General features: G+C 40.0%; 1 protein-coding gene across 12 annotated transcripts in view; it reads left to right on the top strand.

The window, feature by feature from the left end:
• The window catches only part of LOC121908141 (disco-interacting protein 2 homolog C), a 239,593-nt gene that overhangs the window by 190,765 nt on the left and 21,538 nt on the right, over positions 1-27,290 (top strand). For 10 of the 12 annotated variants that reach the window (XM_042427899.1, XM_042427898.1, XM_042427894.1 and 7 more), the window contains exons 11-23: positions 485-608; positions 4,731-4,840; positions 6,138-6,240; positions 6,359-6,423; positions 6,519-6,612; positions 7,755-7,874; positions 8,871-8,985; positions 10,296-10,435; positions 11,347-11,483; positions 11,590-11,798; positions 12,738-12,852; positions 15,893-16,094; positions 17,417-17,526. In XM_042427899.1, coding sequence (XP_042283833.1) covers positions 485-608; positions 4,731-4,840; positions 6,138-6,240; positions 6,359-6,423; positions 6,519-6,612; positions 7,755-7,874; positions 8,871-8,985; positions 10,296-10,435; positions 11,347-11,483; positions 11,590-11,798; positions 12,738-12,852; positions 15,893-16,094; positions 17,417-17,526 — 1,644 coding nt within the window. The remainder of the gene's footprint in view (positions 1-484; positions 609-4,730; positions 4,841-6,137; positions 6,241-6,358; positions 6,424-6,518; positions 6,613-7,754; positions 7,875-8,870; positions 8,986-10,295; positions 10,436-11,346; positions 11,484-11,589; positions 11,799-12,737; positions 12,853-15,892; positions 16,095-17,416; positions 17,527-27,290) is intronic. The other 2 variants (XM_042427904.1, XM_042427895.1) reach the window with 1 other exon arrangement.

Genomic DNA, 27,290 nt, shown 5'->3' with positions numbered 1-27,290 from the left:
CTCTGTGCCTGATGAAGAGCCAATTGGGACTCAAAACACACTTTTTTCAAAATGCAAATAAAAAGAAAATTAAGAGGGAACGTTCTACATTGTTCTGTGTACTGAGGGAAACAGCAGTCCTTGTACATTTTCTTCTTCCTCGATGCCAAAGTCATAACCAACTGCAGACTAAATAATATGAATTTTCAACAACTGTTTCAATCCAAATGGCTTTTCTTTTAACTGTCGGTGTCACAGAGGACACGGCACATAAATCAGTCTATAAGAGATCATTTGCAGTGTAGTTCCAATACATACAGATTAAAAAACTCCCACTCATTATTTACAGGTGGGACTGACAAGAAAATGAACAAGATGTTTACTTTCAGAATCCTGGACGCCCAAAATAACACCAGTATAGACCAGAGGGAGCTGAGAAACACCAGGAAACACTCCTTCTTTAATTACAGTTCACTCCAGTTAATCAATCACATTTTCTCTGCAGGACGCCGGCAGTCAGCAGATCGGGTTTCTGCTGGGGAGCTGTGGAGTGACCGTGGCTCTGACCAGTGATGCCTGCCATAAAGGATTACCCAAGAGTCCCACCGGAGAGATCCCACAGTTCAAAGGTCTCACACACACATCATCACACCTGTGCACATACAGTACCAGCGGGGAGCGTATTCATGGCAACACACACACACAAAAAGTCTGTTTTTGTCATAAAAGCACAAGTGTTAAATATCAAGAAACAACATCCCAGTGTTAGTGGGTGTTCTTGCCGAAACCTGCTCCCTTTATCTGTGCAAAATAACCTGCAAGAATCTCTTTTTTTTTAGCATTTTTAGCATTTCTTTCAACCTTCAGGCAGCTGTCATAGCTGAACACCTAAGTTCAACCTTAAAATGCCATCGTTACAGTGATATAATTGCATTAGCTCTTGAGTTTTTAGCGCTAAAATAGCAGCATACAGTCTGTGTGATATGAAGACATTCCCTAAATCTTGAGTGCAGAAGATCAACTTAATATTATAACTAAACAAGACCGATTCTCACATGCTGCAGAAAGAAAGAAAATGAGCCAAAATGTCTGTATTTAACAGATTTTTTCTTCTTTCAGTTTTCTTCTTTTCTAACTGCAGCAGTAAAAACATCAGGTCGGCACTATAAAGACGGTCTTAAAATCCCACATAACCCCTCATGTATTAAAAATGTTGCTTTATGACAAATTATCCCCCAGTTCTGTTTTTAAAATCAGACTTTATTTATGTAAAAGATATCTTGTGTGTTTTTTTCCCCTCAGAAAAGAGTGATAATTTTTCTGGGAAGTCGTACTTGAATAACATGAAAAAAGGCAGAAAGTTTATTTGTGTAACATCGTTCAAACACAGAAGCAATTCAGAGTAGTTAATGAAATAGTGAAGAAATTCATTGGAACAACATTTAAAAACACAATAAAATAGATGAAAAATCAATGAGAATAGAGTGAAAATTGGATTTTAACAAACAAATAATGAATAAGTACAAATTGACATAAAATAATGAACCAGGAATACCGTTAAAATACTGTTACACTGCAGTAATAAGCCTAATACAGTATGCAAAAACCTAATACACGTGACAAGAGCTCGTTGACGTGGTCGTTGTCGATGTCGTCATGGGTTTGTGAACCACAGTCTGTTAATTTCTGACAATCTTTAATAGCTAATAAACATGATTTAGTATTATTACATAACACACTTCCACAGCTAGCCATTGTGCATTTAAATATGTACATTATATACCTGGAACCCTCACATTAGCTGCCACCTGCTGCCAAGCTGCATTTTTTTTGTTAGTGTCACAGTAAATGAAGTATGGTAGGGTTAAATATGGTTAAACAGGGAACCGGCTAACAACAAGAATTAGTTTTTCTTGCGTTTTTTAAACAGAACAGAACAGGAATTGTGAGGAGAGAGAGAAGGGAAGTGGTGAATTGGTGAAACATACGATTGGTTGATGCGTTGAGGCCAGCTCATCTTTGACTTGTAGCCCGTCACACAGTGTCAGTGTCAGTTTATAGCTTCATGAAAACGACTCGTAGCTCGTCGCGTCGTCGCCGGTGGTCTGAACACACAATCGGAGTTCAGAGTTTGGTTTGTGCTGCTCTTGTTTCAGCGCGTCTCTCTCTCTCTGTGTCTCTCAGTGGGATGAAAGAACAGACTGATGGCAGAAGACAGCTGGGCTGAGTAATGGATGACAGGACGATAGAGAGACACACAGAGAGAGAGAGAGAGTCAGTGAAGCAGTAATGCAAATCAATAGAAAAACAACTGATAAGAAGGAGGAAAGACAGAAAGAAAGAGATCGGATGGACGGAGACACGTGATGGATTGAGAACAGGGAGACATCAGAGTCTCCTAGTGATTAATAACGACTGTTTGCTTTTCAGTAATGGATGTATAAATAGCAACATGATGCCGCCAGATTTACTGCTCCTCACTCAGCAGCATGGATTTAGGAGTGTGTGTGTGTGTGTGTGTGTGTGTGTGTGTGTGTGTGTGTGTGTGTAGCTCATTAAGGTGGAGTGCTCCTCTTATTGATCAGCAGGCTTTAAACTCATCTCATTCACATGGCTGATTGTTTCTTTCTGTCTCGCTGCCCGGGCAGGAACAGCAGCATTAATGCAGACATTAACGGCCTTCATGTACTCTGTAGGATTTTATATTCACTCATGTTCTGCCACATAAACACTCAGCGCCGAGCAGCACATCCTCATTATAATCTGTCTTCATATCAGCAGAGGTTAAGCTTAATGCATGTAGATATCCTACAGTACATGCAACACACTGTCATAGGATTTCTTCTCACATTAAGCATCCAATATTTTAGATATTAATGGCACCTTACATTAAAAGAGCCCTCAAACAGTTTAGCATCATGCTCCTATAACGTTGTTGGACAGTTTTTACACAGAGGATCAAAATCAATGCAGCAGAACCGAAAGTTTATCTTCCTTGTCAAAACCTGACGCCTACATTACCCACAATACCGCTTGGCTCGATTCACTCGACCGCGCAGAGAGGACGGTGTGTTTTGTTAGTAACGGCTAATGTATCCTGTAGCTGCTAGCGTCAAGCAGAGACGAGGCTGCAGAGGTCTCACTCCTTTCTGACTCCACATCCCCAATTTATCAGATTTCACACAAGTCAGGAGACACAAAAGGCTTTAATACGACTTTTTATATGCAGTCGTACTCCAAGAAACAGACTTTCTATCTGTGGAGTTCTTCTTTAAGCATCGTGCTGTTGACTCTAATCTTACTTTTGGTGGGTTAAGGCCTTCGTTGCGTCTCATTCCTCATGTGATATCTCTCCAATGTCATCAATAAAGGCATAAAATACTTTTATTTTTAGTGATCTCTGACCTGGAGGAAGTGGACACCTGATTCTGTGTAACTTTGGTTCTCAAGCCCTGTTTCACTTCTCATACTACATTTACATTTTTCATTTAGCAGACGTTTTTATCCAAAGCGACGTACATATGAGAGTTGATACGACACAAGCAGGGATCTAGTCAGGAGACAACAACACCAGTAAGTGTCATAAAGCTTCAGTTTGGGCCCGATAGGACGTAGATGCAAACAGGAAGTGCAACAAGGCGATGATTAGAGTGCATAGAAGCGCAGTGCAGAGGTGTTCGCGAAAGAGCTTGGTCTTTAGTCTTTTCTTAAAGATTGAGAGGGACTCTGCAGATCGAACAGAGTTTGGTAACTCGTTCCACCACCGGGGAACTACAGAGAAGAAGAGTCTAGCTGGTGACTTAGGGCCCTGTTGTGGTTGTGGTGGTACCAGGTGCCTTTTGTTGGCAGAGCGTAGTAGGCGGGAGGGAGTTCAGGTTGGCAGGAGCTGTTTTAGTCGCTTTTTTGTAAGCGAGTGTCAGGGTTTTGAATTTGATGTGGGCAGCAACTGGGAGCTAGTGGAGGGATATGAACAGCGCTGCCGTGTTCTGGATCATCTGCAGAGGTTTAAGTGTACATGCAGGGAGGCCTGCCAGTAAGGAGTTGCAGTACCAGGAGTCGTGCTGCATGCTCAGACAGGTGGGGTCTGATCTTCCTGATGTTGTACATACTGTGCACATGATAATTGCTTCATAAACACTTGTTACTTACTTGTCACCAGTTAGCCAGAGAAGATGCACCACTCCATGTTTTAATTATTTTGTTGTTTCCGAACAATGCATCTCTCCTAAGTAAACTATCTTTGGTTCAGTGTTGTTTAATAGTTTCCAGGAGTTACAGGTACAACAAGAGGTTCACTGTCTCTCTGTGAGCTTATATTACAGTCAGTAGGAAGCAGATGCAAAGTGATGCAAGTCTGTCTTTTTCACAAGCTTTACCAGACTGTGTTCATAGTAGAGTTGGCTGTTTTTTTGTGTGTGTTGTTCATGTCAGAGCTCTCCATCACGTAATGTGAAGGTAATGAAAAATTCTCTAGTAAATCTATTTCACATTTAAAGGTCCTCCTGAGAAATCAGAACTTGGAAAGAGTTTAGCGGGTAAATCGAGGAAAGAAAGATCAAATTACGAATGTCTGGCTGGAAGCAGGTGTCATATTTTCCATTCATAATTTAAATAAAAACCTCCTCGGATAGAATTCCCAGGATTCCCAAGCATCGGTTTCCTCAGTTGGAGCTGGCGGGTTCACGGTGGAAACCTTTTTTCCCAGACATCAAAGACATTAGTGTGTTTGTTTTATGTCCCTGTGTGTCCAGGCTGGCCTAAGCTGCTGTGGTTCGTCGTCGAGTCCAAACACCTCTCCAAACCTCCCCGAGACTGGTTCCCACATATCAAGGACGCCAACCAGGACACCGCCTACATCGAGGTAACGCTCTGTGACACCGAAGCCGCTCGTGTACTTCCACTCTTTACTATCTTGTGAACAGAAATCAATGTTGCTACATGTCTTTTGGATTAGATTCACATCGCGGCTGAGTGGATGTTTCACTGTTTCTCTGCCGGCTACCGGTCAATGTTATCACCTCATCCCCCGATCGATTCGAATTTACCTGATGTCCCTTTAAAACAGCCGAGCAGTAATTGCACCGGCAGCGAGGTTGAAATGTCTCCTTGATTGCACCGAGGATTGAAAGAAGACCTCAGGAAAATGATGAAAGAGGAGGGATGATTGAAAAACTATCGACCTTTTTTTAGTTTTTAGCAGACAGTCGGGGGAAGATAAAATCACTGCAGCTCATAGAAATGTATCTTTTTATTTTTCAAAAAACCGCTAATGTCTCAACATGATTCATAACTTTAATAGCAGCTCATGACGTGTTTTCATCTTTATGCCAGTTTTTATCAGATAGCTGCCAGAGGTTTTTTTAGATGAGGGGAGATCTCATTTTTTAGAAGGAATCTCATCGATCACACGTCAGTTTGGTTTCGAAACTCTGGAAAAGAAGAACTTAAAATTCATCAATCAATATGTCTACAGCTGATTCAGGCTTCAGAAATAAACCAGTATTGTCATCAAGATGTCATGTCTTAAGACGACTTGATGTTTTTGTTATCGTGCAGTTGACTGACACCTGTTATGTAAGTAAGATAAAGTCAGACGAGGGCGACATAAAGGTCGATCACAGCTGTTTGTACAACATGTTGGAAATCAAAAGTGTTCGAAGGTGTAGTGAAACACTGGCTGTCATAGAGAGAGGAGGGGAAGACGTGATATTGTTTAAATATGCGGATAATGTTGTATGTCTCTCCTAGAAGATATTTAATAGTGTTACACGTGGCTGTTCACGTTAAAAGTGACTGAAATAGTTTTGTCAGGAATGTAAAAAGGGAGAGCTGGTGAGAGAAGTTAAAACCAGGACAACTTTATCACCAACAACTAGCTGACCAGATCGTCTGGTTCAGAAAGTTACACAAATCTCAATACACGGCTGCCCCCCCCCACCTTATTCCAACGCTGGAAAGGTGCAGGAGGATGAGGAGGAGGAGGAGGAGGAGGTTTCCAAAACTATTCGATCATCCGACAGGCATGTCTGATGGAGTATTACTGGCCTCCTTAAAGCAGGAGAGAGCAAAGAAGAGGGAGGGAGAAGAGGGGGGAAACAAACAAACAAATCAAAGTGTTTTTGTGATAATTTGTGTTCCCTCTATCTTCCTCTGTCCAGTATAAGACCTGTAAGGACGGCAGCGTCCTCGGCGTGACCGTGATGAGGATAGCCATGCTCACACACTGCCAGGCCCTCACACAGTCCTGCTCATACACGGAAGGTAACACACACTTTCCTCAAGTATCAGGCGAAGAATACGTCTCTTAGCAGCACCGATACAGTTTAAATGTTCATCTGTATTTCCAGTAACGCGGTGTTTTCTCTCTTTCATCCTCCAGCTGAGACCATAGTGAATGTATTAGACTTCAAGAAGGATGTAGGACTGTGGCACGCCGTCCTGACTGTAAGAAAAAGACTCAAACTATTGTAATAAAACAATATTTAATACAGAAGCAAGTTCAAACATCTTCTCTCTTTCTCTCTCTGTCTGTCTGTCAGAGTGTGATGAACATGATGCATGTCATCAGTATTCCCTACGCCCTCATGAAGGTCAACCCTCTGTCCTGGATCCAAAAAGTCTGCCAGTACAAAGGTAACTGAATCACTGAAGTAATTCTAGACTTTCTTCCTAAAGCGGCTATAATCAATATTTACTATAATAACGTAGGAGCTGTCAGCGTGTATTGTGTTAGTCGTGGCTCATAGCGGATGAAGCTACAGAGGATTATCAGCGACTCTGCAGCTCCTCTCGGCTTTACGGAGCTTTATAGCGAGTTTCAGCTCATTTTTTAGCTGTCTGGCTGCAACTTTGCTGTTCTGGTTCACTCTCAGCTCTCTCGTGGTGTCGTTTTTAGCCGCAGCAGGCAGCTGTTTTCAGAGACACTACCTGCTCAGCAGCAAACAGGCAAACAGACACAGTTAGCTGTAGACTAGCTGGTGAACATAGTGGAGCATTTAGCAGCTAAAAGAGCCAGATATTTCCCTCAGGAGATGGTAGAGAGTAAAAACAGAAGCTAAAAGAGAGTGAATATTGGACTTACATTCACCAGGTGGACAGAAACACGACTCTAAATGAATGATAATGTTGCTCCGTAACTGCTGGATGCTGGAAATTAGCAACTGTTTGCTAAGTTCAACATATCAACTTAAACAGTGGCAATTTTATGTTTACGACATGTTTCTGCTGCTTCAAAGTGGCATTTTTTTTTAATTGTAGGTTTAAGGTGAAACAAACAATAATTTAACATCAATTCAGGCTCTATTTTCTGTTTTTCTGTGTTTTAAATGAGAGCCGTTGAGTCGAATGTGGAGGGAAATCTGCCTTTACAGCATAAAACAGAATAATGTCACTGTTTGTGTTTATTTGTCATGGTTTTGTATTGAGCTGTATTATATTAAAAGGGTTTCTAATATTATTTTCAGCCACATAAATCAGCATAGTGGAAAAAATATTAAAAACACCTTCCAGTATCATGTAGATCTGAAAGTCTTTAGTGTTTTGGCCAAACTACAGTTTTTATCTCACCTCACCCGAACTTGTGTTACCGACAGAAACATCATAGTTTTAGGTTCTTGTGACATCACTGGCTTTTTATTACACCAAAGGCTTTGTTGTATTTGTTTTATTGGCTTCTCTTACATCCTAAAGTCCACTGGGTTTCCTCTAGCAATAATTTTAAGTAGCTTATTTCATGACTCACGGTAACTATGTGTCGCTGTGTGTTTTGTGTGTAGCTAAGGTGGCGTGTGTGAAGTCGCGGGACATGCACTGGGCTCTGGTGGCCCATCGGGACCAGCGAGACGTCAACCTGAGCTCCCTGCGCATGCTGGTGGTGGCCGACGGTTCGAATCCCTGTAAGAACACACTGAAGAACTCTCTAAATATGTAAAGTTTGTCGTGAGGATGGCACTAAAGGTCATGAAGTCATTCAAATCAAAAGGCTTCATCTTCTGGGGGATCATGCATATCCAACCTTAACGACAGTCTTGCCAGTACAAGGGTGTAAAGTTTGGGATGAAGTCACAATGACGTTATATTTTTTATGTATTGCTGCATTTTAATGAGCTTGAATATTGTGCTTTTCAATGAACAATACAATTAGAAGTGACATAAACTGCTAAACGCTGCTTTACTCTGGCCTGAGATGACAATCATCAATCTAAAACAGTGATCAGACTCATCCAATAACAGCCAATCGGGAGATTTGGCGCCCAAACAGTCTGCAATAATAATTCTGTTAGAAATTCAGGACGAAATTCTCACAATGTGACTGCTGCTAAGAGCCGTGACTACAAACCGACCAATCAGAACACAGCATTACATGACACAGAATACATCTGGCTGATATTTTAATGGAAAAAAACACACACAAACCAAAACGATGGAGACGAAAAACACAAAAAAAGTAGTTTTCACAAAACATGAGAGCTGCGGATGGATGAGCTGATGTTTCCGCTCTCTTTTAAATACTTTTTTTTTTTTCCTATTTACATCACGCTGCTACGATCCATCAAACAGTCATGACACAATCTCGCACAGTGTGATATGTGAGAAACTTAAACGCTTGTTGCTGTTATACAGTCCCAAAAGCGCCTCAGTCCTGCTTTAAATCACATTTCTTTGGCCTGACACTTTATGATCTAATGTTGTAATAAAAAAAAACACACACACACTGTCACCGGACAAGAGGACACAGTTTGGAGAGATTTTAGTGAGTAAATCAAACTGAAAAAATGAGAAACTAGTGGAAACTACTCCTTTTGGGCCTGTCATCGCTAGCTCGGGGGTTAAAGAATAAGGTTGACTATCTGCTGTTCTGCACATAAAGAAAAACTCTGCGTTTCTCTCAGGGTCGATTTCGTCCTGTGACGCCTTCCTCAACGTCTTCCAGACTAAAGGTTTGAAGCCAGAAGTCATCTGTCCCTGCGCCAGCTCCCCCGAAGCTCTGACTGTAGCTATACGGAGGTACACACACACACACACACACACACACACTAGAGACAGTTTTTCCACATACAGTACATATGCATGCGTCCTCTCAAAAATATGTTAAACATCACCAGACGCAGAAACGCAGAAGAAGAATTACTACAAAATGTAAATTTAATGATGTAATCAGGTTGCCACCATCATAAGGCATCACATCCTCTGATTTTAAACAAAAATGATCAACTATAAATACTATTCTGCTATAAAATCACTTATTTTATAGCATAAACACTCTTTCACTTAAACTTACATCGCTTTTGTACAATTATTTTTACTGTAATTTTACATCACAGAGATTAATTTACTCTCCTCAGTGAATAAGAAGCTTTTTTTTGCTCTTTCCACTACATTCTGCTCTTATTTTAACCCATTAAAACACTCCTGACTTTACTGTTTTGTGGCTTTTAAAACTTACAACCTTTTCCTCCTCGTCTGTCATCGTCCACACTGCCGCACTTCAACATGTAAACTCTACATTACAGTCAAACCGGGGCAGCGTTCATTCACCAGGCAGCTGTAATTTTTTGCTCCTGGCTCTTAATTATGACGCTATAAAAAAGCCCTCTGTGTGTGTGTGTGTGTGTGTGTGTGTGTGTGTGTGTGTTTATGAATATGTGAATGAGTATTTGTGTCACACAGAGGCTAATAAGCAGCACTTTGCCTCAGCGGGTAAAGTAGTAATGAACTCATTTTATTTTCAGAAGAGCAGCTTCAAAACTCATAAACATCACGAACACAGGACACACACACACACACACACACACATACACACACACACACTCTGTACTTTAACCCTTAAACTCCCTAAAAAGTTTTAACCCAGTAGTAATAATCCAATAATGTCCTTAGTTTTAAAAAAAATATCCCAACTTTTCCTAAAATAACGCTTATTTTCCAAGAATGTTTTTGCTTTTGAGACATATCACAACTTCCCAAAATTACTTTTGCTTTCCAGAAAAATCTCCTAATTTTCAGAATCTGTCCTCATGTTGCTAAAATGTTGATGCCTTTTAAATCTTTTTTTTTTTAGTTTTCCACATGCTTTAGAACATGTCCTCATGTTCCAGAAATTCCCTCTCTTTCCAAAAATGTCCTAATTTTCCAAAAAATATCTTTCATAAATTGTCTGACTGTCTGTACCCCCCCCCCCCCCCCCTCAGACTCTCACTGTCTAAACTTTATCTAAACTTTGCACCGTATAAAAGTATTTATTGCTTTTTTTTTTTTTTAATTGATCGGTCTCCTCCTCGTCTGACTGTCTGTCTGTCTGCTCTCGTCTCCTGCAGGCCGGTGGAGGAGGGCAGCACCCCTCCCGGTCGCGGCGTGTTGTCCATGCAGGGTCTGAGTCACGGCGTGATCCGGGTCGACTCCGAGGAGAAGCTGTCGGTCCTCACGCTGCAGGACGTCGGTTCTGTCATGCCTGGAGGTGAGATATGAGGATATACGGCTATATATAACTTGTCATGAACTCTGAGAAACAGTCCAACAACATGTAGGCCCACAGCTTTTTCTTTTTCTGTATTTGCTTCCTTTCATTTTATCATTTGTTATTGATGTTCCTCCTACTTTCTTTGTTTTTTTCCATCTTCCATCCTTTTTAATACCTCAAAACTGGAGACCCAAAGTTTTCAAGTGTTTTATAATTAAACTCATGATCATATTATTGTCTTAATCAGGATTTGGAGACAGTATTGAAACAGTATTGAAGCATATAAATAGTCTTCCATGAATAAATATATTACCAGTTATTATTATGAAGATAATTAAACAAACAAATAGTCAGTTTTCAAAAATGTTCAATGTTCCTCCTGTGATCATTTTATTTCCTTCCTCTCTCATCTTCTTTCCATATCTTCCTGTTTTCTCCTCTTTCAATACTCTCCCTTCTTCTTGTTTCCTTCCTCTCACGCTCTGCCTTTTCTGCTCACTTCCTCCTTCCTCTCCTCCCTCTCCTCCCTCCTCTGCCTCTCCTCCCTCTCCTCCCTCTCCTTCATCTCTCCCTCTCCTCCTCCTCCTCCCTCCTCTGCCTCTCCTCCCTCTCCTTCCTCTTCTTCCTCTCCTTCATCTCTCCCTCTCCTCCTCCTCCCTCCTCTACCTCTCCTCCCTCATCTCTCCCTCTCCTCCCTCGCCTCCTTCTCCTCCCTCTCCTTCATCTCTCCCTCTCCTCCCTCTCCTCCCTCTCCTCCCTCATCTCTCCCTCTCCTCCCTCGCCTCCTTCTCCTCCCTCTCCTTCATCTCTCCCTCTCCTTCCTCTCCTCCCTCTCCTCCCTCTCCTTCATCTTTCTTCCTCCTTCCTCTCCTCCTCCTCCTCCCTCCTCTGCCTCTCTCCTGCTGTAGCGATGATGTGTGTGGTGAAGCCGGAAGGCGTCCCTCAGCTCTGTAAAACCGATGAGATCGGAGAGTTGTGTGTTTGCACCGTTGCCACGGGAACCTCCTACTACGGCCTGGCCGGCATGACAAAGAACACCTTCGAGGTAAAAGTGTGTCTTGTATTTCTAATGTTTTATTTTATTCCTTTTTCTTTATTAAAATAGTTATAAAGCTGAACTGAGTTTGAACCCGGACTTTGCTTCCTCTCAGGTCTTCCCGATGTCCAACAGCGGAGCTCCAATCAGCGAGTTTCCCTTCACCAGGACCGGCCTGCTGGGGTTCATCGGACCCGGAGGTCTGATCTACGTCGCGGGAAAGATGGACGGACTCATGGTGGTCGGAGGCCGACGGCACAACGCTGACGACATCGTCGCCACGGCGCTCGCTGTGGAGCCCATGAAGTTCGTCTACAGGGGCAGGTGAGCAGCTCAGAGTGATGATGATTCTGTATCGCAGCTGTCAATCAAACAGTTTGATGGGATCTGTCTGTAGATAGAGGTTGAGCTCCTGTAGGTGGTGTTTGTTTTGTTTTGTTTTGTTTTGTTTTACACTAGTGGAAAAAGTAAGTAAATACCAAGTAAAAGAAGTATAAAAGTCAAAGTACTCATTGTACAGAATGGCTGTTTTCAGAGTTTAATATCACTATATTATATTATAATAGTCTCTTACTTCCACAGAACTTATTGAACCAATAACTAGACTCTGCAGTAGAGCTTATACAGTATAGAACAGCCCATATTACAGTAGAAATTCTCCCTCTTCTTTAAAATTTAAACATTTATAGATATTTCCTTCTTCTGAATCACCATTAATGTTTCAATAATAAATCTCTTATTGTTCCCTTTGAATCTGTGCAACCTGTCTGTATACAGTTAAATCTGTTGTTCGCCAAATGCTGTTTCCTGTTATTGAGAATTCACCCTTAAAAAAAGGTGTTTTACCTCATGTATGAAGAATGTTTTTTGTGAGCTGTTTTTTCTCTGTTTGTCTAGTTTTTATGCTGTTTCATTGTTTTTGTCTTCACTCAGGGAGAGCAGGAAATCTATACTGAGTCAGGCCCACAGCTGATTTTTACTTAATTATTATTACCGGTGCCTTTATGAGTAGCTGGTTGAGGTGGAGCGAGAGCTTTTTTTAACTACTTGATACTCTGTGAACTGATACATACATTTATATGTTAAATATTTATGTGTAAAGTAATTATAACTGTTAAATACTGTGTCAGAGGTGTTGATTTAACTTCAGGGTCATTTTGGAGGCTGTAGTTTGTGGTGCTGTTCCATTAAACTACGTGTGTGTGTGTGTGTGTGTGTGTGTGTGTGTGTGTGTGTGTGTGTGTGTGTGTGTGTGTGTTGCAGGATAGCAGTGTTCTCCATCACGGTGCTTCATGATGAGAGAATCGTGGTCGTTGCAGAGCAGCGGCCCGACTCCACCGAGGAGGACAGCTTCCAGTGGATGAGCCGAGTTCTGCAGGTACACACACACACACACACACACACACACACACACACACACACACACACACACACACACACACACACACAGGTTGAGTATAACTAGTCGTTCTCGTTGGCCTTTACTGGTGTTAAAATGAAGAAGCCAGTACTGCTGAGCAGTCAGTGATCAGTGAACATTATTAACTGTGTTTCTCTATTTTCAGTGTAAATATACTATAATCTGATAAGACTCAAACCCAGGACACACATTTTTCTTAATAATCTTTTTCTTATGGTCAGAAAATCCCACGAAAAAGACCAAAACCAACAAGTATCTGTGTGTCCAATGCTTGATACGTCTTATTCCTCTGTGTCATAAAGATCCATTGTTGTCCATAACAACACAAACACATCAATGAGTCACACTGTTGCACTGGGTGACATGTTCCTTCATCACTATGAACACACAAACTGCAGTTTATTTTGACTCAATCCCACACACATCGTCCTGCTGAAGAAATACTCAGTAGAGCACTAAATGTGTATTAATCCACCAAAGACAATCCCCAAGTCCCCAACAAATGCACTATTTCCTCCTTTTTCAGTGATGTTTGTTAAAAACTACAGTGGCCCACTGTTTAAGGAAATAACTGAGTCTACATATTTTTTACATCTTCAGTAGGAACTAATGTGCAACAAACAGGGTAGGTAGGTTGTACTGAGAGACGCACAAATATAACCGGTGGTTTCTAGCGTGTTGTGTTTTGAGGAAGAGGCTCAGACCGGAATATCTTTGGAGGCGACCATTTATTCTGGCAACTGACGACAAAAGTAAATCCTCCGGTCAATTGTGACAGTTAACTTGAGCTCCTACACAAATTGAATAACATAGGAATGTATTAGCATACCGCACAAGATGTTTAAGCTAATACACAAACTTACAACAACAGGAAGTCCACCATGTTGCTTACCTCTCCCATGAAGTACAACAACAAAAAGGGGCAGCCATGTTGCAATAAAACACATTAAAACACAGAAAACATACCTGACGACAGGTAAATAATAAAAACTTCTGATCTATCGTGACAGCTAACTTTAGCTCTTACACAAATTAAATAACATAAGAATGTGTTAGCATGCTGCACAAGAAGTTTAAGCTAATAAACAAACTTACAACAACAGGAAGTCCACAATGTCGCTTACCTCTCCCATGAAGTACAACAACAAAAAGGGGCAGCCATGTTGCAATAAACACATTAAAACACAGAAAACATACCTGACGACAGGTAAATAATAAAAACTTCTGATCTATCGTGACAGCTAACTTTAGCTCTTACACAAATTAAATAACATAAGAATGTGTTAGCATGCTGCACAAGAAGTTTAAGCTAATAAACAAACTTACAACAACAGGAAGTCCACAATGTCGCTTACCTCTCCCATGAAGTACAACAACAAAAAGGGGCAGCCATGTTGCAATAAACACATTAAAACACAGAAAACATACCTGACGACAGGTAAATAATAAAAACCTTTGGTCTATCATGACAGCTAACTTTAGCTCTTACACAAATTGAATAACATAGGAATGTATTAGCATACTGCACAAGAAGTTTAAGCTAATAAACAAACTTACAACTGTAATTCAACAGGAAGTCCACAATGTTCCACATTGACCCTGCAGGCGTAGCACGTCAGGATGTAACTATTAACAGATTTTGTGTAATTATAATAACTGCTGTATAATTGACTCTGTTACACAAACACATTGTTGGTTTTGGTCTTTTGACAGGATTTTTTTTTTTTTTGACAATAAGGAAAAACATGCCAGCTTTAAACACAAACCAGTGCAGACAAACACACACTAGACAGACATATTTTAACAGACCACTTCATAAAGAGACAGCTCACACACACACACACACACAGTCTTTCACACCACATCTCCGTCTCTGTGCGATACCATTACTGTACATTCATACTGTGCATGAACACAAACCTCAGTCCAAACTCCAGATCTCTCTGAGCCAGCGTGCAGACTGCGGTGAAACTATATAAACCGTCTGCATTTTTTATGGCTGCAATAAAACCAAATCTCTTTATTCCTTTAGCATCTCAGATACAGTCTCCTCTGGCTGTTTTTCCATTCAGCTCGTCTGGTTAGAGACGCAGTCAGCGTTTTCGATCGAGGCTGAGATTGTGGGCGACTGTGCAGGGAAAAAACATTAAAATGATGATGATGATGACAAATATACTATTCCAAAGTAAATAAAGATAAACAAACTAATAAATTTATATACATTGTTATTTCAGATCTCAGATGTTAACATGTAATAATAGTTTTATCTGTAGGCAGTAATTTAAACCGTATTTTCAAAATAAAAGTTCATTCATGTGTAATTTGGGGGTTAAAAAATGAAACAAATAAACAAATTTCTGGAAATTTGTGACAATAATTATAAAATGATTTAAAATATTGTTGCTATTACTATTTTTAAAATGGATTCCTTTTTTTATTTAGCTGAAAAAACCTTTATTTGGTTAATAGTATCAGTATTGTTCCTTATATGTTTTGATTTCAGAAGTCATTTAACTATAAAAGTGTGATTCTTTACAAATACAGATGTTTTCTCCACTTGGGAACAAATCTCACTTTGTAAGATTTAGCAGATGTTTGCACATTTACACACAATTTCCTAACTTATCAATATTTCAACATGTCATTTGTTACTCCGAAGCACATTTAAAGAGCTTCGACAGTCCTTAAAGATTAAATGAAATGGAAACTTTTAACTTTCTGGAAAACAGCGGTGTCTTAAACGGTGACTTCATCCTGCTCGAGTGGGCGTGAGCATAAAATCTGACCCATAAAAAAAAAAAGCCATCACATTTTTTTTAAAGAAATCCCAAACTTCTGCTCTTCCTTTTTCAAAACATCTTGTTTTCTCTTTAACTGTGTTGGTTTACACATTCTGTTACTGTTACTTTATCCACAGGAATTACTTCAAATAAAGATATAAAGATGCCACTTCATTCTGTCTTTAAGTGTTTCTTTTTAACACATATCATCTTTCCAGGCGATAGACGGTATCCACCAGGTAGGGGTCTACTGCCTGGCTCTGGTGCCCTCCAACACCCTGCCCAAGACTCCCCTGGGTGGCATCCACCTATCAGAGACCAAGCAGCTCTTCCTGGAGGGGGCGCTGCACCCCTGCAACGTGCTCATGTGTCCACACACCTGCGTCACCAACCTGCCCAAACCCCGACAGAAACAACCAGGTTAGAGTGTGAAGGGGTGTTATGAAAATGTCGGTGTATGAGTGGAGCGAGGGTGGCCGACAGCGACGGGGCTGCAGGTTAGACTGGAAGCTCGTCGATCAGTTACTGGTTGAGTTTTAAACCTCGGTGGGTGGAGGTGAAGAGCCGCTAGGTGATGTTTGCAGCAGAAAATCGATGCAGCAGAGCCGGATAAGTTTGCTGTTTTTCAGACAGACAGACATTAAATGTTGTTTACTATTATTTTTGAATGTTTATAACTTTTAGATTTAATTTGTAGAACCTGAAAACTCTGCTGCAGCTTCTCACATCATAAGAAAGGTAAATGTCATTGTAAAAAAATCACAAATCATTAGAAAAAATGAAAAATTCACAGATGAGCCAGAACCATCTGAAGTCACAAACAATGTTGTCTGTGTGGTTTAATTGATTTGAACACCCTTGTCATGGAAAATACTTTAAATACTAGTATTTTTTAGGGCATTTTTGCCTTTATTAGATAATAGAGACAGTGAGAAACAGATAAACAGGTAATATGTGAGGAGAGATATGAAGGAAGACAGACTGGTAGTTTTATATCAGGAAAACTCTAAATCAAGGTGCAGGTTACCATAGCAACCAAGCTTTAGTTTTTGATTGGTAATGTAGCAATGGGTTAACCCGACAACAAACTTAAAAAAAAAACAATCTGCACATATTGTAAGTGCAGTAAAACAATCTCAGGTGTAAAGAATATGAATCACTGTTTTTTTTATATTTTTATTTTTGTAATACAATATGTTTATTTGTTTTGCTTATCTTCCATCTCAGAGGTATTTCAGGGGAATTAATTCAATAAAACCTGATAGAAAAAAAAGCTGCACTGATCTTTTTTCAAAGCGGTGACTCAAGTCTGAAAATGGACCCATTAGACTGTGTTTAAGCTACAGCAGCAACGATCAGTCTGTTCTGATCATCAAATTATGGTTTAAGTGTGAGAATTTCAAGCTTTTTGTGACTCATATGATGATAAACTGACATTCAAAGACGTCACCTTGGGCTTTTCACAATTTTCTGACATTTTATAGACACAACAACTGATGGATTACTCAAGAAAATAATGATCAGATTATTCGATAATGAAAATAATTGTTAGTTTTTCAAAATAAAGCTCTTGATGATGCTGTAAAGGAGGTAAAACAAGTTTCTAAAAAGGTCTCGTTGAACAAATAAACCTTTACTTTCAGATATTTAAGATGACACTAATTTTTCATGTATCCTATCCTGTCCTTCCCCTCTCCTCATGTCTTCCTCCTCCTCTTCCTCTTCCTCTTCCTCTTCCTCAGAGATCGGTCCTGCGTCTGTGATGGTTGGTAATCTGGTGTCGGGGAAGAGGATCGCTCAGGCCAGCGGCAGGGATCTGGGTCAGATTGAAGACAATGACCAGGCAAGGAAGGTGTGTGTGAGAAGGGGAGGGGGGGGCTGCTGGTTTTCACCACCACCATCATCATCATCATCATCATCATCATCACACACACATATATATAAACAGTAAAGTAGACGAAGAGGCTGCATTTCTTCATGTTTCACTCCATCGTGGTTCATTCACATTTATCATTTCTTGGTTTCTTATCGATTACATCATAGTCGGTGCTGTCGTTTGCATATTTCATCATATCATGACGTCATCATTTGAGGAAGTTAAACTCGCTTCACCTTTTTTCCTGGAAGATCAAGCTCCAATCAAAGAAAAAAAAAAAAAAAGACTCTCCAGGATTATATTCAACTTTTTCCTTCTGGTTTTTTTTTTTCCTCCACTATAACTCGACATGGAAAAGTAGTTAAAGAAGAGAAAAGGAAAGTCTGCAGCCGGTCGCTGGTGATTGCAACAAAAAGTTAGAGAAAACGCAGAGTGTATTTAGATGCTGCGGCCAATAAAAGTAAGACACGAGAGGTGGAAAGTTTGCGAAAAAATAGACATCCAGAGAACAAGAATAAGAAATACAGAAATACAGGTAATAAAGACAAGAAGAAGAGACATAAAGAGAGAGAGAGCGTGAGAATGAAGAGAAAGAAAACAAAGTATAATTTAAATAGAGAGACTGAATGAAAAGCGAGACCAGAGGCGACAGAGAGAGCAACAGGGAGTGTGTGTGTGTGTGTGTGTGTGTGTGTGTGTGTGTGTGTGTGTGTGTGTGTTGCTGACAGAACTGATATTCCTCTCGTCAGTCGTGCTGGAAATGTCATCAGTTACAGCGTCAGCCAGCCGGCGGCTGCACACCCTCTAATGTAGACTCTAATGAGAAGAGACAGGCCCCAAATAATAACAACCAACCACCTCCACCGCAGCTCACGGGGAGGCTGCTGCAGCTGCCTGTGTCATCAGACACACTCAGCTACACGCTGGCTGGTAGTCTTCTCGTTTGTTTAGACGTCCGCCGCGCAGATGTTGATGAACTTTGTTTTTCTGGTGGTTTTTAAACTGTGTTTGCAGAAGCAGATTAGAACAAATTCAAGCAAAGTAACGGAGATATGTGATTTCTGAGGCGACGTTTCTTCTCGTTTGTTTGTGTCAAATTGTGTTGGATTGTGTTCTTGCTTTTATTTGACGGTTAAGCTGCTGATACGCCAAGACAAGCTGTTGCAAAGTCAGTAATGTTGTTCACATACCTGCCTGTGTATTCAATAAAGCTCACAAGAATATAAAGTTTATATATAAATACATAAACTACATCCACCAGGAGGCTGATACTGGAATATCTTCCTGTTTAAAATGTCATAATGTAAAGTTAAACTAGTTGTTAACTTTCACATAACTCGTTTTGATCTCTCTTCTCTGTTTTAAACATCATAAAATATACTTTAGCTCCTTGAGCCTCAGAATATCTGTTGTTTGTTTTGGCAACATCCAGGAAGTAGTTCACAAGACTCAGACAGGAGTTTTATACTCCTGATAAGTTTTGAAACCGCAAGAGAGGACTTACTGATTTTAATCTCAAGAATATAGAGAATAGCTTTACATAGCGCCCTCTCTCTCTCTCTCTCTCTCTCTCTCTCTCTCTCTGTGTCAGTCACAGACACCGGTACTCGCTCTCTCGCTGTGTTTATTATCTGTGTGATGCTCCTCAGACTCCGGCTTCTAGCTTCACCCTGGCTAACGTTATGCTAGCTCCTCTGTTTAAGCCCTCCTCCTCCTCCCACCGTCAGCTGATTTGAACTTCGAGATTCACCAAAATATCAAATTTAAAGCTATTTATTCTAATTTTCAGCATTTGCAGGCGGTGATCACTTAAATAACTCAAAACTCTTTAGCTGAGACTCACTGCTGGCTACACTTTAATACCAGCACATTCATTCCGAAGGACAAACAAACACCTTCGTCATAACTGTCCAGATACTAAAAGTTAATCCACAACTTCCAGTCAATCAGAATCCAATTTTCAGCGGCCATGATATAAATCCTAACATCCTCCCCCAGCTGTTCATTTAACAGCATCTCGCAGACACTGAAACCATCATCATGCACATGTGAATAAATGGTCAAAAGCAAATATACTGGTGCACGATGTGACTCATCCAAACTTCATCAACAATCAGGCCTTGAATCACCGTGACAAGCAGCAAATCATCTTGTTCACATAACAAACATCCATCAAACGCTCAGTACTGAGGTTTGCTTTGATGAGACGATGATAGAAACGTCTTATCTACAGTCGCTGTTAGATGTTAAACCCTGAAAGTGACCTTAGGATCAGTGAAGCCGTCTGTAATAATGATAGTAGAGGGAAGGATAAAGAGTCCTGTCAGACAGAGACACAACACACTTGTGAAACTGTTGCTGTAACTTGTGTAGAAGTGATTTAAAGATTTAAAAATGGAAGAAACTTGAAGGAAAACATCTGTATTGATGAATCTGAGCTGACCTCTGACCTCTAACAGATCATTTCGCATTTAGCTGTTCTGATGTGTTCCACCTTTACAGCTGAACACGTGAACTAAAAGCATAAAATCTTGTTGCTCAAACTCAGACGTTTCTATCTGATATCTGCACTCTGAAGCAGCTGCACTGTTGACTGGTTGAGATAAAAACCTGCAGACTCTTCTTGGGGAAAAAAAGACTGAATATCACTGATATCAGAGGCGACGTAGCCGCTAATCAAATTTCAACAAATGTGCCGTTTTCAAAATTCAACTGAAATGAAACTAATAAGCTCAAGGCTTCGTCCTATAATTAAAAAATCCAAACAAGGCGACCATGATGATAATGATCAGAACAGATGTGAACGGCATCATTTATTCAACTTTGGCAGCTCGTCTCTCAGCAGATGAGGCGGTGGGTCAGTGTTCATTTGGGGATGCTCGTCAATGTGGTTTAATTTGTTTTGGCAGACGAGGTCCGTTATGTTGCTTTTTACAAGGTTAAAAGGTTAAGCTTCAGTTAAAATCACATTTGTGATTTGTGTGCAGATTCTGTGGCTTGAAACTGATGAATCTTCAGAAAACGAGAGCTAAGTTTTCTGTTCTCTCCTCTCCTTCCCTTCCTGCTGCTGCTTCTCTCTAATTACGATCACGTCCACGAACTCATCGATTCATCCCGTCATCCGTCTGTTCACTCGTCCATCGCTGCTCGTTTAACTCCCCACCTCTCTGTCCATCCCTCTGAAAACCAGGCCCTCTGTGTGAATGAGCTCCTCTCACTCTTCAGACTGTCGGTGCTGCTTTTTGCAAATGTTCCTTTGTTGATTGAAATGTTCTCTGTGTGTGTGTGTGTGTTTGTTACCTCATTGGGACCTTTTCCAGTATAAACACCCACCTTGTCGGGACCAGTAGTCCTCATGGGGACCAAAACTCGGTCCTAATAAGGCAAAATGTTATTTCTGAGGTCCTGGTTAAGGAAGTCAATGTAATGTCCTAACAAGGGTATCTGTAGCACCGTGTGTGTGTGTGTCAGTGTAATCTTATAGAGTGAAATATGATTTATTTTGAAAGTCTTCTCAGGTTCCTCTTTTGATGATGTTTATTTGTCCGGGGAAGGTTGACTGAGCGTTGTGCTTCTACACGTTCACGCTGATAAATACTCACACCGGGACCAAATCTACATCACCAGCGAGGAGTTTACCTGCGTTACGCAATAGTTGTTAAATTAATAGAAAAACTTCTGGCGTTTTATGCCTTTTATTGGATAATTGATAGAATACAGATGTGATGACAGGATGACAAGCAACAAATGTCCCCCGTCTGACGCAAACCTGTAGATCATCGGGGCGCGGCCTTTTTTCTTAAATCATCACCTACTGAAGTCGGAAAAATACTAAAAAAGTATAGTTTTTCAATAAAATAAATCTAAATATACTACAGTGTATTAAGCTAGGGTAAACTGTAACATTATTAATATTTAATTATACATTTTTTTGAACCATAGAAGATAATATGACAATAGATCTGTTAATAGGTTGTGCTGAATCTACTGATAAAGGCTCTGTAGATGTAACTTAGACGACCTGTGTCTCCTCAAAAATATATGTGGAGATGACAAGAACTGTAACTGGTTAGCTGTAGGGCTGCAGGTAATGATTATTTTCATTGTTGATTAATCTGGCCATTATTATCTTGATTAATTGTTAGCTGTTTGGCTACAAAATGTCAGAAAATGGTGAAAAATGTCTTTTTTCCCAAAGCTCTTGATGACGTCTGCAAATGTCTCCTTTTGTCTCAACCAACAGTCCAAAATATTCACATTTAAGAAGCTGGAACCAGAAACTTTGGACAATTTTTTTCTTAGAATGACTCCAAGAATAGTTGACGACTAATCGATTAATCAGCTGATCGTTGCAGCTCTAGTGTCTGATGCTCACAGCAAGCAAGTTTAAAAAGAAAGGCTCAACTATCTTCTGCTTTCTAGTAGCACGTCAAACCTTCTGCTCTCCATCACAGTGAACAAAACAACATAAATACGGCGACTGCATGACATTTGTCTCATATTCACTGATGAAACAAGACAGACCTTCCTCACTGTCGCTCTGTATCAGCAGAAACATAATTAAATATAATGAAAGCTCGATTCGGCCTGATGATGCACGATATACATCAGTCTGGTGTTGCAGCGGTGATGTCAGCAGTAGAAATGTGAAGCTAAACTATTAAAAGAAAACCAAAAAAGCTGTAATTTCTCACCAATTTTCAACAATGCAGGACCAATTTCAACAGAGAGACCAATTTCACAGCCACGTTAGCGGAAAAAATGTAAATCAGGATATAATAAAGGTATTTTTTGGGAGATCTACATATCAAACATGACAGATTAATGATGTCTGTAAGTGTATCTGAGGGCGGCGACTCGTGTGCTTATTCACTGATTGGTCAGTTTTCTAGTTTCATCGTCCAAATGGTTCAATAAATGCCGCTGGAATGTTTTGACCATTTTATTTCTGTGAGTTAAAGTTTAAAGGTGAGCTCTATACGTGCTGGGTGGTCGGTCACCGTGTTTGGTTACAGCGAAGCGATCGTCACGTCTTGATAATGACATCAGACGCGACTGAGCTGCAGACTTCAGTGTGTTAACATGAGAATCCAACACCAGCACACACACACACACACACATAAAAACTGATAAAACTCTACTATATGAGACCAGATTTATATCTACTCTGTGGAATTTAACAAGAACTCACACACACAAACTCAAGACAGAGGTTCTTTGTGTGTTTGCTGTTTAGCATGCCAGAGAGATAACAGGAAGGTTTTATCTGCAGGCAGGTTCCAGTTTGTTCAATCTCAGGCTTCAGTCGAGCTTCGGGGGGGGCGGAGGGGGGCACGCCGGGGGTTACGGCGTCTCTTACCAACAACACAAACCGATTTTATGTGTTGAATCTGAAACACCAAACGGGATCTGCAGAATGTGAAAATGTATCCTCGGTATCTCTCTCGCACAAAAATAAGTTTTTACAGTCGTTTGAAGAGGAAAATACGGGTATGAGATATGATATGATAACTGTTTAATCTGCACATCGCAGGCTTTCCTTTCACAAAAAATGCTTTTTGTTTATAAAATCTCTGAAGTTTTAAAAAGAATCTTTAACATTCAACATTTACTAACCTAAACATGATACTTTTGATAGTTGAGTCTGAAACACTAAATGTGCAGAATCAGATAATATAAACTTAGTAAAAAGTTTTTACAGTCACTTAAGGAAGAAAAATGTTTTGGTTATGATAAAGTTTGCAGTCACTGGAATTTAACCCTTTCATGCATGAAGTATGATAACCTCAGTCAATGTTTTTATTCCTCTTTAGGCATGAAAACAAATAATTCAACATGCATTTTTCAAGGAGTTTGTCCAACTTAGCGGACAGATGATTAATTGTCATTTTCTCCAAACATGAAATCAATACTTGGAAATTTTAACAATTGTTTTACTCCTTAAATGTTACTTGATGTTACAACATGTATTTACCTGCAAGGGTTTATTACTATTGAAGGATTGGCAAGATATTCCTGAGCCAGCAGGCGGCCATCTTGGTTTTGAGCTTTTAGTCTATAACAGGGGTCAGCAACCTTCAGCTTACAAAGAGCCGTCTGAGTCCATTTCCCACCAAATAAAACCCACATGGAGCCGCAGAATCTGTTTGATCGCTAAAATGACGATTACACCACTTACAGTTACATTACACATATGAGTGTAATGTAACTATATAACGCGGTCAGTTTTCCGCAGCAGTTCCGAAACAGCTCTTTTTCGTTCAAAGCTGAGTGTTTGTTTTGGAAATGTCTTTAAAGGTTTGATTTTTTTTTGTTGTTCGCCAGTTTCTCCCCACATATTAAGCAAACAGGTGAACCATTCTCATCAACAGTAAAAGCAAATAAATCTGTCCATGAAGCATTAAAAGTTCTTTTCTTTTTTTGGATTTTTCCATCGTTAGCTTACCGGGGGGTAGACCACTCAAAAAATGCACTTGCCTGTTGCCCGGCAACGGCCCGGCAGGTGACGTATATTTCAATCGACAAACTATTAAAACACGTTTTATTTTCATATTACAAGATCACCTAACTCTCCAAAATAACAACTATTACATTATAATAAACTATGCCGACCCCTAGTCTATGGTTTTTAGAAATTTGTGTTGCTCTTACAAAGGCTGGCCAGTGAATGGCAGCGTATGGGATGACACACTAGAGTCCACTGTGTTGGCTGATGTGCAACTATACCATTAAAACCCCCATGCATATATAAGATAGTGACCACTATGCATGAAAGGGTTAATCATACAAATATTTGGTACTTTTTATTTTTGGTAACTGTTAAATCTGCACATCTCTTTACATTAAAAAGCGCTTTTTGAGTCTATCAGTCCACATCATTACTGAAAGACTGCTGAACTTTTTTAATAAAGTTTTGGTTTAGTTGAAGGTTTGGAATAATCGGGATGATTGTGTATCACATATTCCACGTTCATCTGTAACTTAAAGGCTGGTGGAAAGCAGCTGATGGTGAATATGTGGTGTATATGTGGTGTATATGTGTGCAGTCGTGGAGCTGTAAGGTGTTTTTCGGGTAAAGACCTCTTGCCAAACGTTGGATGTTAATGTTAATGTATGAGGCAGGAAACTGGGGGAACTGGAACGGAAGCAGACTTTCATTTGCTGCCATGAAAGTTTTATGAAAGCTCAGATTCGGGCCGACAAGCAGCTGAGTGATGTTTTCATCGGGGAGGGGGGCGAAAAAAAAAAAAAAACCTTCTTAAATCTCTTTTTTTACCCCGAGAGATTTGCGATGCATGAAGCCGGCGGTGAGTAGATGAGAGAGTGTTTCGTCAGCCAGACTCTGAGGGGCGACTACACGAGTTGAAGCGGTGAAACAGGAAACTTGGCCGGGAAGCAGATGAAGGATGTTTTCAGCAGGAGAAGACTGTAGGTGATATACGTCGCTTAGGGGGTTCCTGTACGACAGAATCACTTACATGAACAATCATGTTAACTGAGGCGTTAGTCTTAAAGGCAGCTTATATAAACAAAAGTGACTCAGAGTTCACAGTATTAATCAGAGAGATTTTATGGACGTTTGGCTTTAGTTTTCATGTTTTAGACTGAGAATTTTAAGCCAAACTGAAATGTTGCTGCATCACTTAAAGCTGCTAATCAGTATTTTTATATGACTGCATAATGTGAAAGCGGTTGTTTGTCGTTAGAGATTTATCACTAACTCTACAGTTCACCCTCAGCTCTACGAAGCTCTACGTTTTACTCTACTTTGGATCGTTGTTTTGGCCCACAATGCTGCTCTCGTCAACCTGGTTTCCAGTCACAACAAGCAGCTTTTTACAATGAAAAAGCTCTGATTTATCCACCGTCTGCTACCTGACCAGCAGCTAACGACAGACATTCGTTTCAGAGTTAAGAGACACCAAACTAGAGCGAAAAGGAGAGTGAATATTGAACTTATGTCAAAGTTCTATGTTGTATTTTCTTGTTTTGCTGCCTCCAAAAACCTTAAAAATCAGTGATTATATCTTTAAAGAATGCATGGGAAGTTTTGGCGTCATTGCCATGTGGACAACGACTCAAGTAGGCTGATTTGAGCCAAACTCCAAATGTCACCTGGTTACTAACTGTGAAATAAAGCTGTAATAAATTAATTATTACAGCTTTAAAAAAGTACTATTATACATAGGCAGGTTTGGAATCATTATCAAGAAGAGTTAATAATAAAAAACTCCTTAAATTTGTTAAATGACTTTACTTTGTACTATTAGAAAGGTAATTAGTGCATTTGGTTTGTAAAAGTCCCTAAAACAAATGTGGCGGTAAAAGGCTCAATTTGTGATCATTGCATTTATAAATAAAGTTTATTGACAATACTAGTTGAAGTACTGACAGCATTAACATCAACATAGATAACAAGAACAAGATAAAACATAAAAAAGGGGGAAAAAAAGAAATTGTTCATTCATATTTATCTTTCTATTTATTTGTTTGTTTATTTAACAGGGACAGTGCACAATAATAAACATTGCGTAAGCCAAGAGGCTATTTTTCATCTGTAGACAGATGTTACAGAGTCGCCCTAAAAACAGAATATGAAAATGAGATTGAAATTACAAAGTTACTGAGGTCATTTATAAACATGCAAGAACATATATAAAATATTAATAAAAAACACATTATTCAGGACATCCTTAAAACATGCAACACAGAGACTCATGATACAAGATTTGCAAGACAATAAATACATGAAGATATTAATGTTAATAGAGAAGTGGATTGAATAAAACCACATTGAGCTGCATTGTTAGACTCTAACTAGAACATGCAAAGCAGAAGCACAGATACAAAAAGCATAAACAGTATGTAAAATACATAAATTAGAAAAACTTTCATTACATTTTTATTCTTTATTCTGTTATTTTTTAACTTGAAAAGTGAAATACATGAGGAATCTTTTGCTGTATAAATAAGCAACAATAACAAAGATGTTAAACTTCCATAAATGAGATCAGTAAGTGTAATATGAAGACTTTATTTGTGTAGTATTGTTCATATGACAGTTGAACTGGATGACTTACTGGTTTACAGAGCTTAAACCCATCACAGGACCTGGGTTTGACTCCCACTAACTGTCCCTCTATCAGCTGTGATCAGAAAACCGGATCTTGATTACAACATCAGTTTCATCCGGTGTTTCTTCTTCTTCTGCTGCTGCGTGAACGTGAAAAAGACACTTCAGCTGTAGAAAAAAAAAAAAGTGAAGGTTCACATATCGGCTCGTCTCGCATTATAAAAATTTCGTTTTGAGCAGCTGGTCTCAGCCGGTCAAATTGGCAGTACAAATCAAGCGCGCCCGGAGTCCTTCCAAACGTGTCGAATACGGGCGCGGAGGTCCGTTCACTTCGAGGTCAGTGGATTAAGACTCTGAAAGCTGAATCCTCATCTGTCACCGATAGCGACAGACTGGCAGCGTGAACACACACACACACACACATACACACACACACACACACACACAAATAAAACTGACTCTCTCTGGCAGAACAAAACGTAACAGGCATGAATTACACTTCCTGCGATTCACCGCTTGGCAGCAAATTTTGAAAAATTCATGAGAGCAGGAAAAAAAAAACCTCTCTTGATTTGTTTTTTCCTCCCATCTGTAATTTCCAACCCCCCCCCCCAACCCCCCCACCCTCGCCCCCCCTCACCCTCCTCTATCTCTGTATCTGCTGTTG

Source organism: Thunnus maccoyii, chromosome 12, assembly GCF_910596095.1.
Source record: "Thunnus maccoyii chromosome 12, fThuMac1.1, whole genome shotgun sequence".
In the NCBI taxonomy this organism is placed as follows: domain Eukaryota; kingdom Metazoa; phylum Chordata; class Actinopteri; order Scombriformes; family Scombridae; genus Thunnus; species Thunnus maccoyii.
The sequence above is the reverse complement of the archived record's forward strand: the minus strand, read 5'-3'. Positions and strand labels throughout refer to the sequence as shown.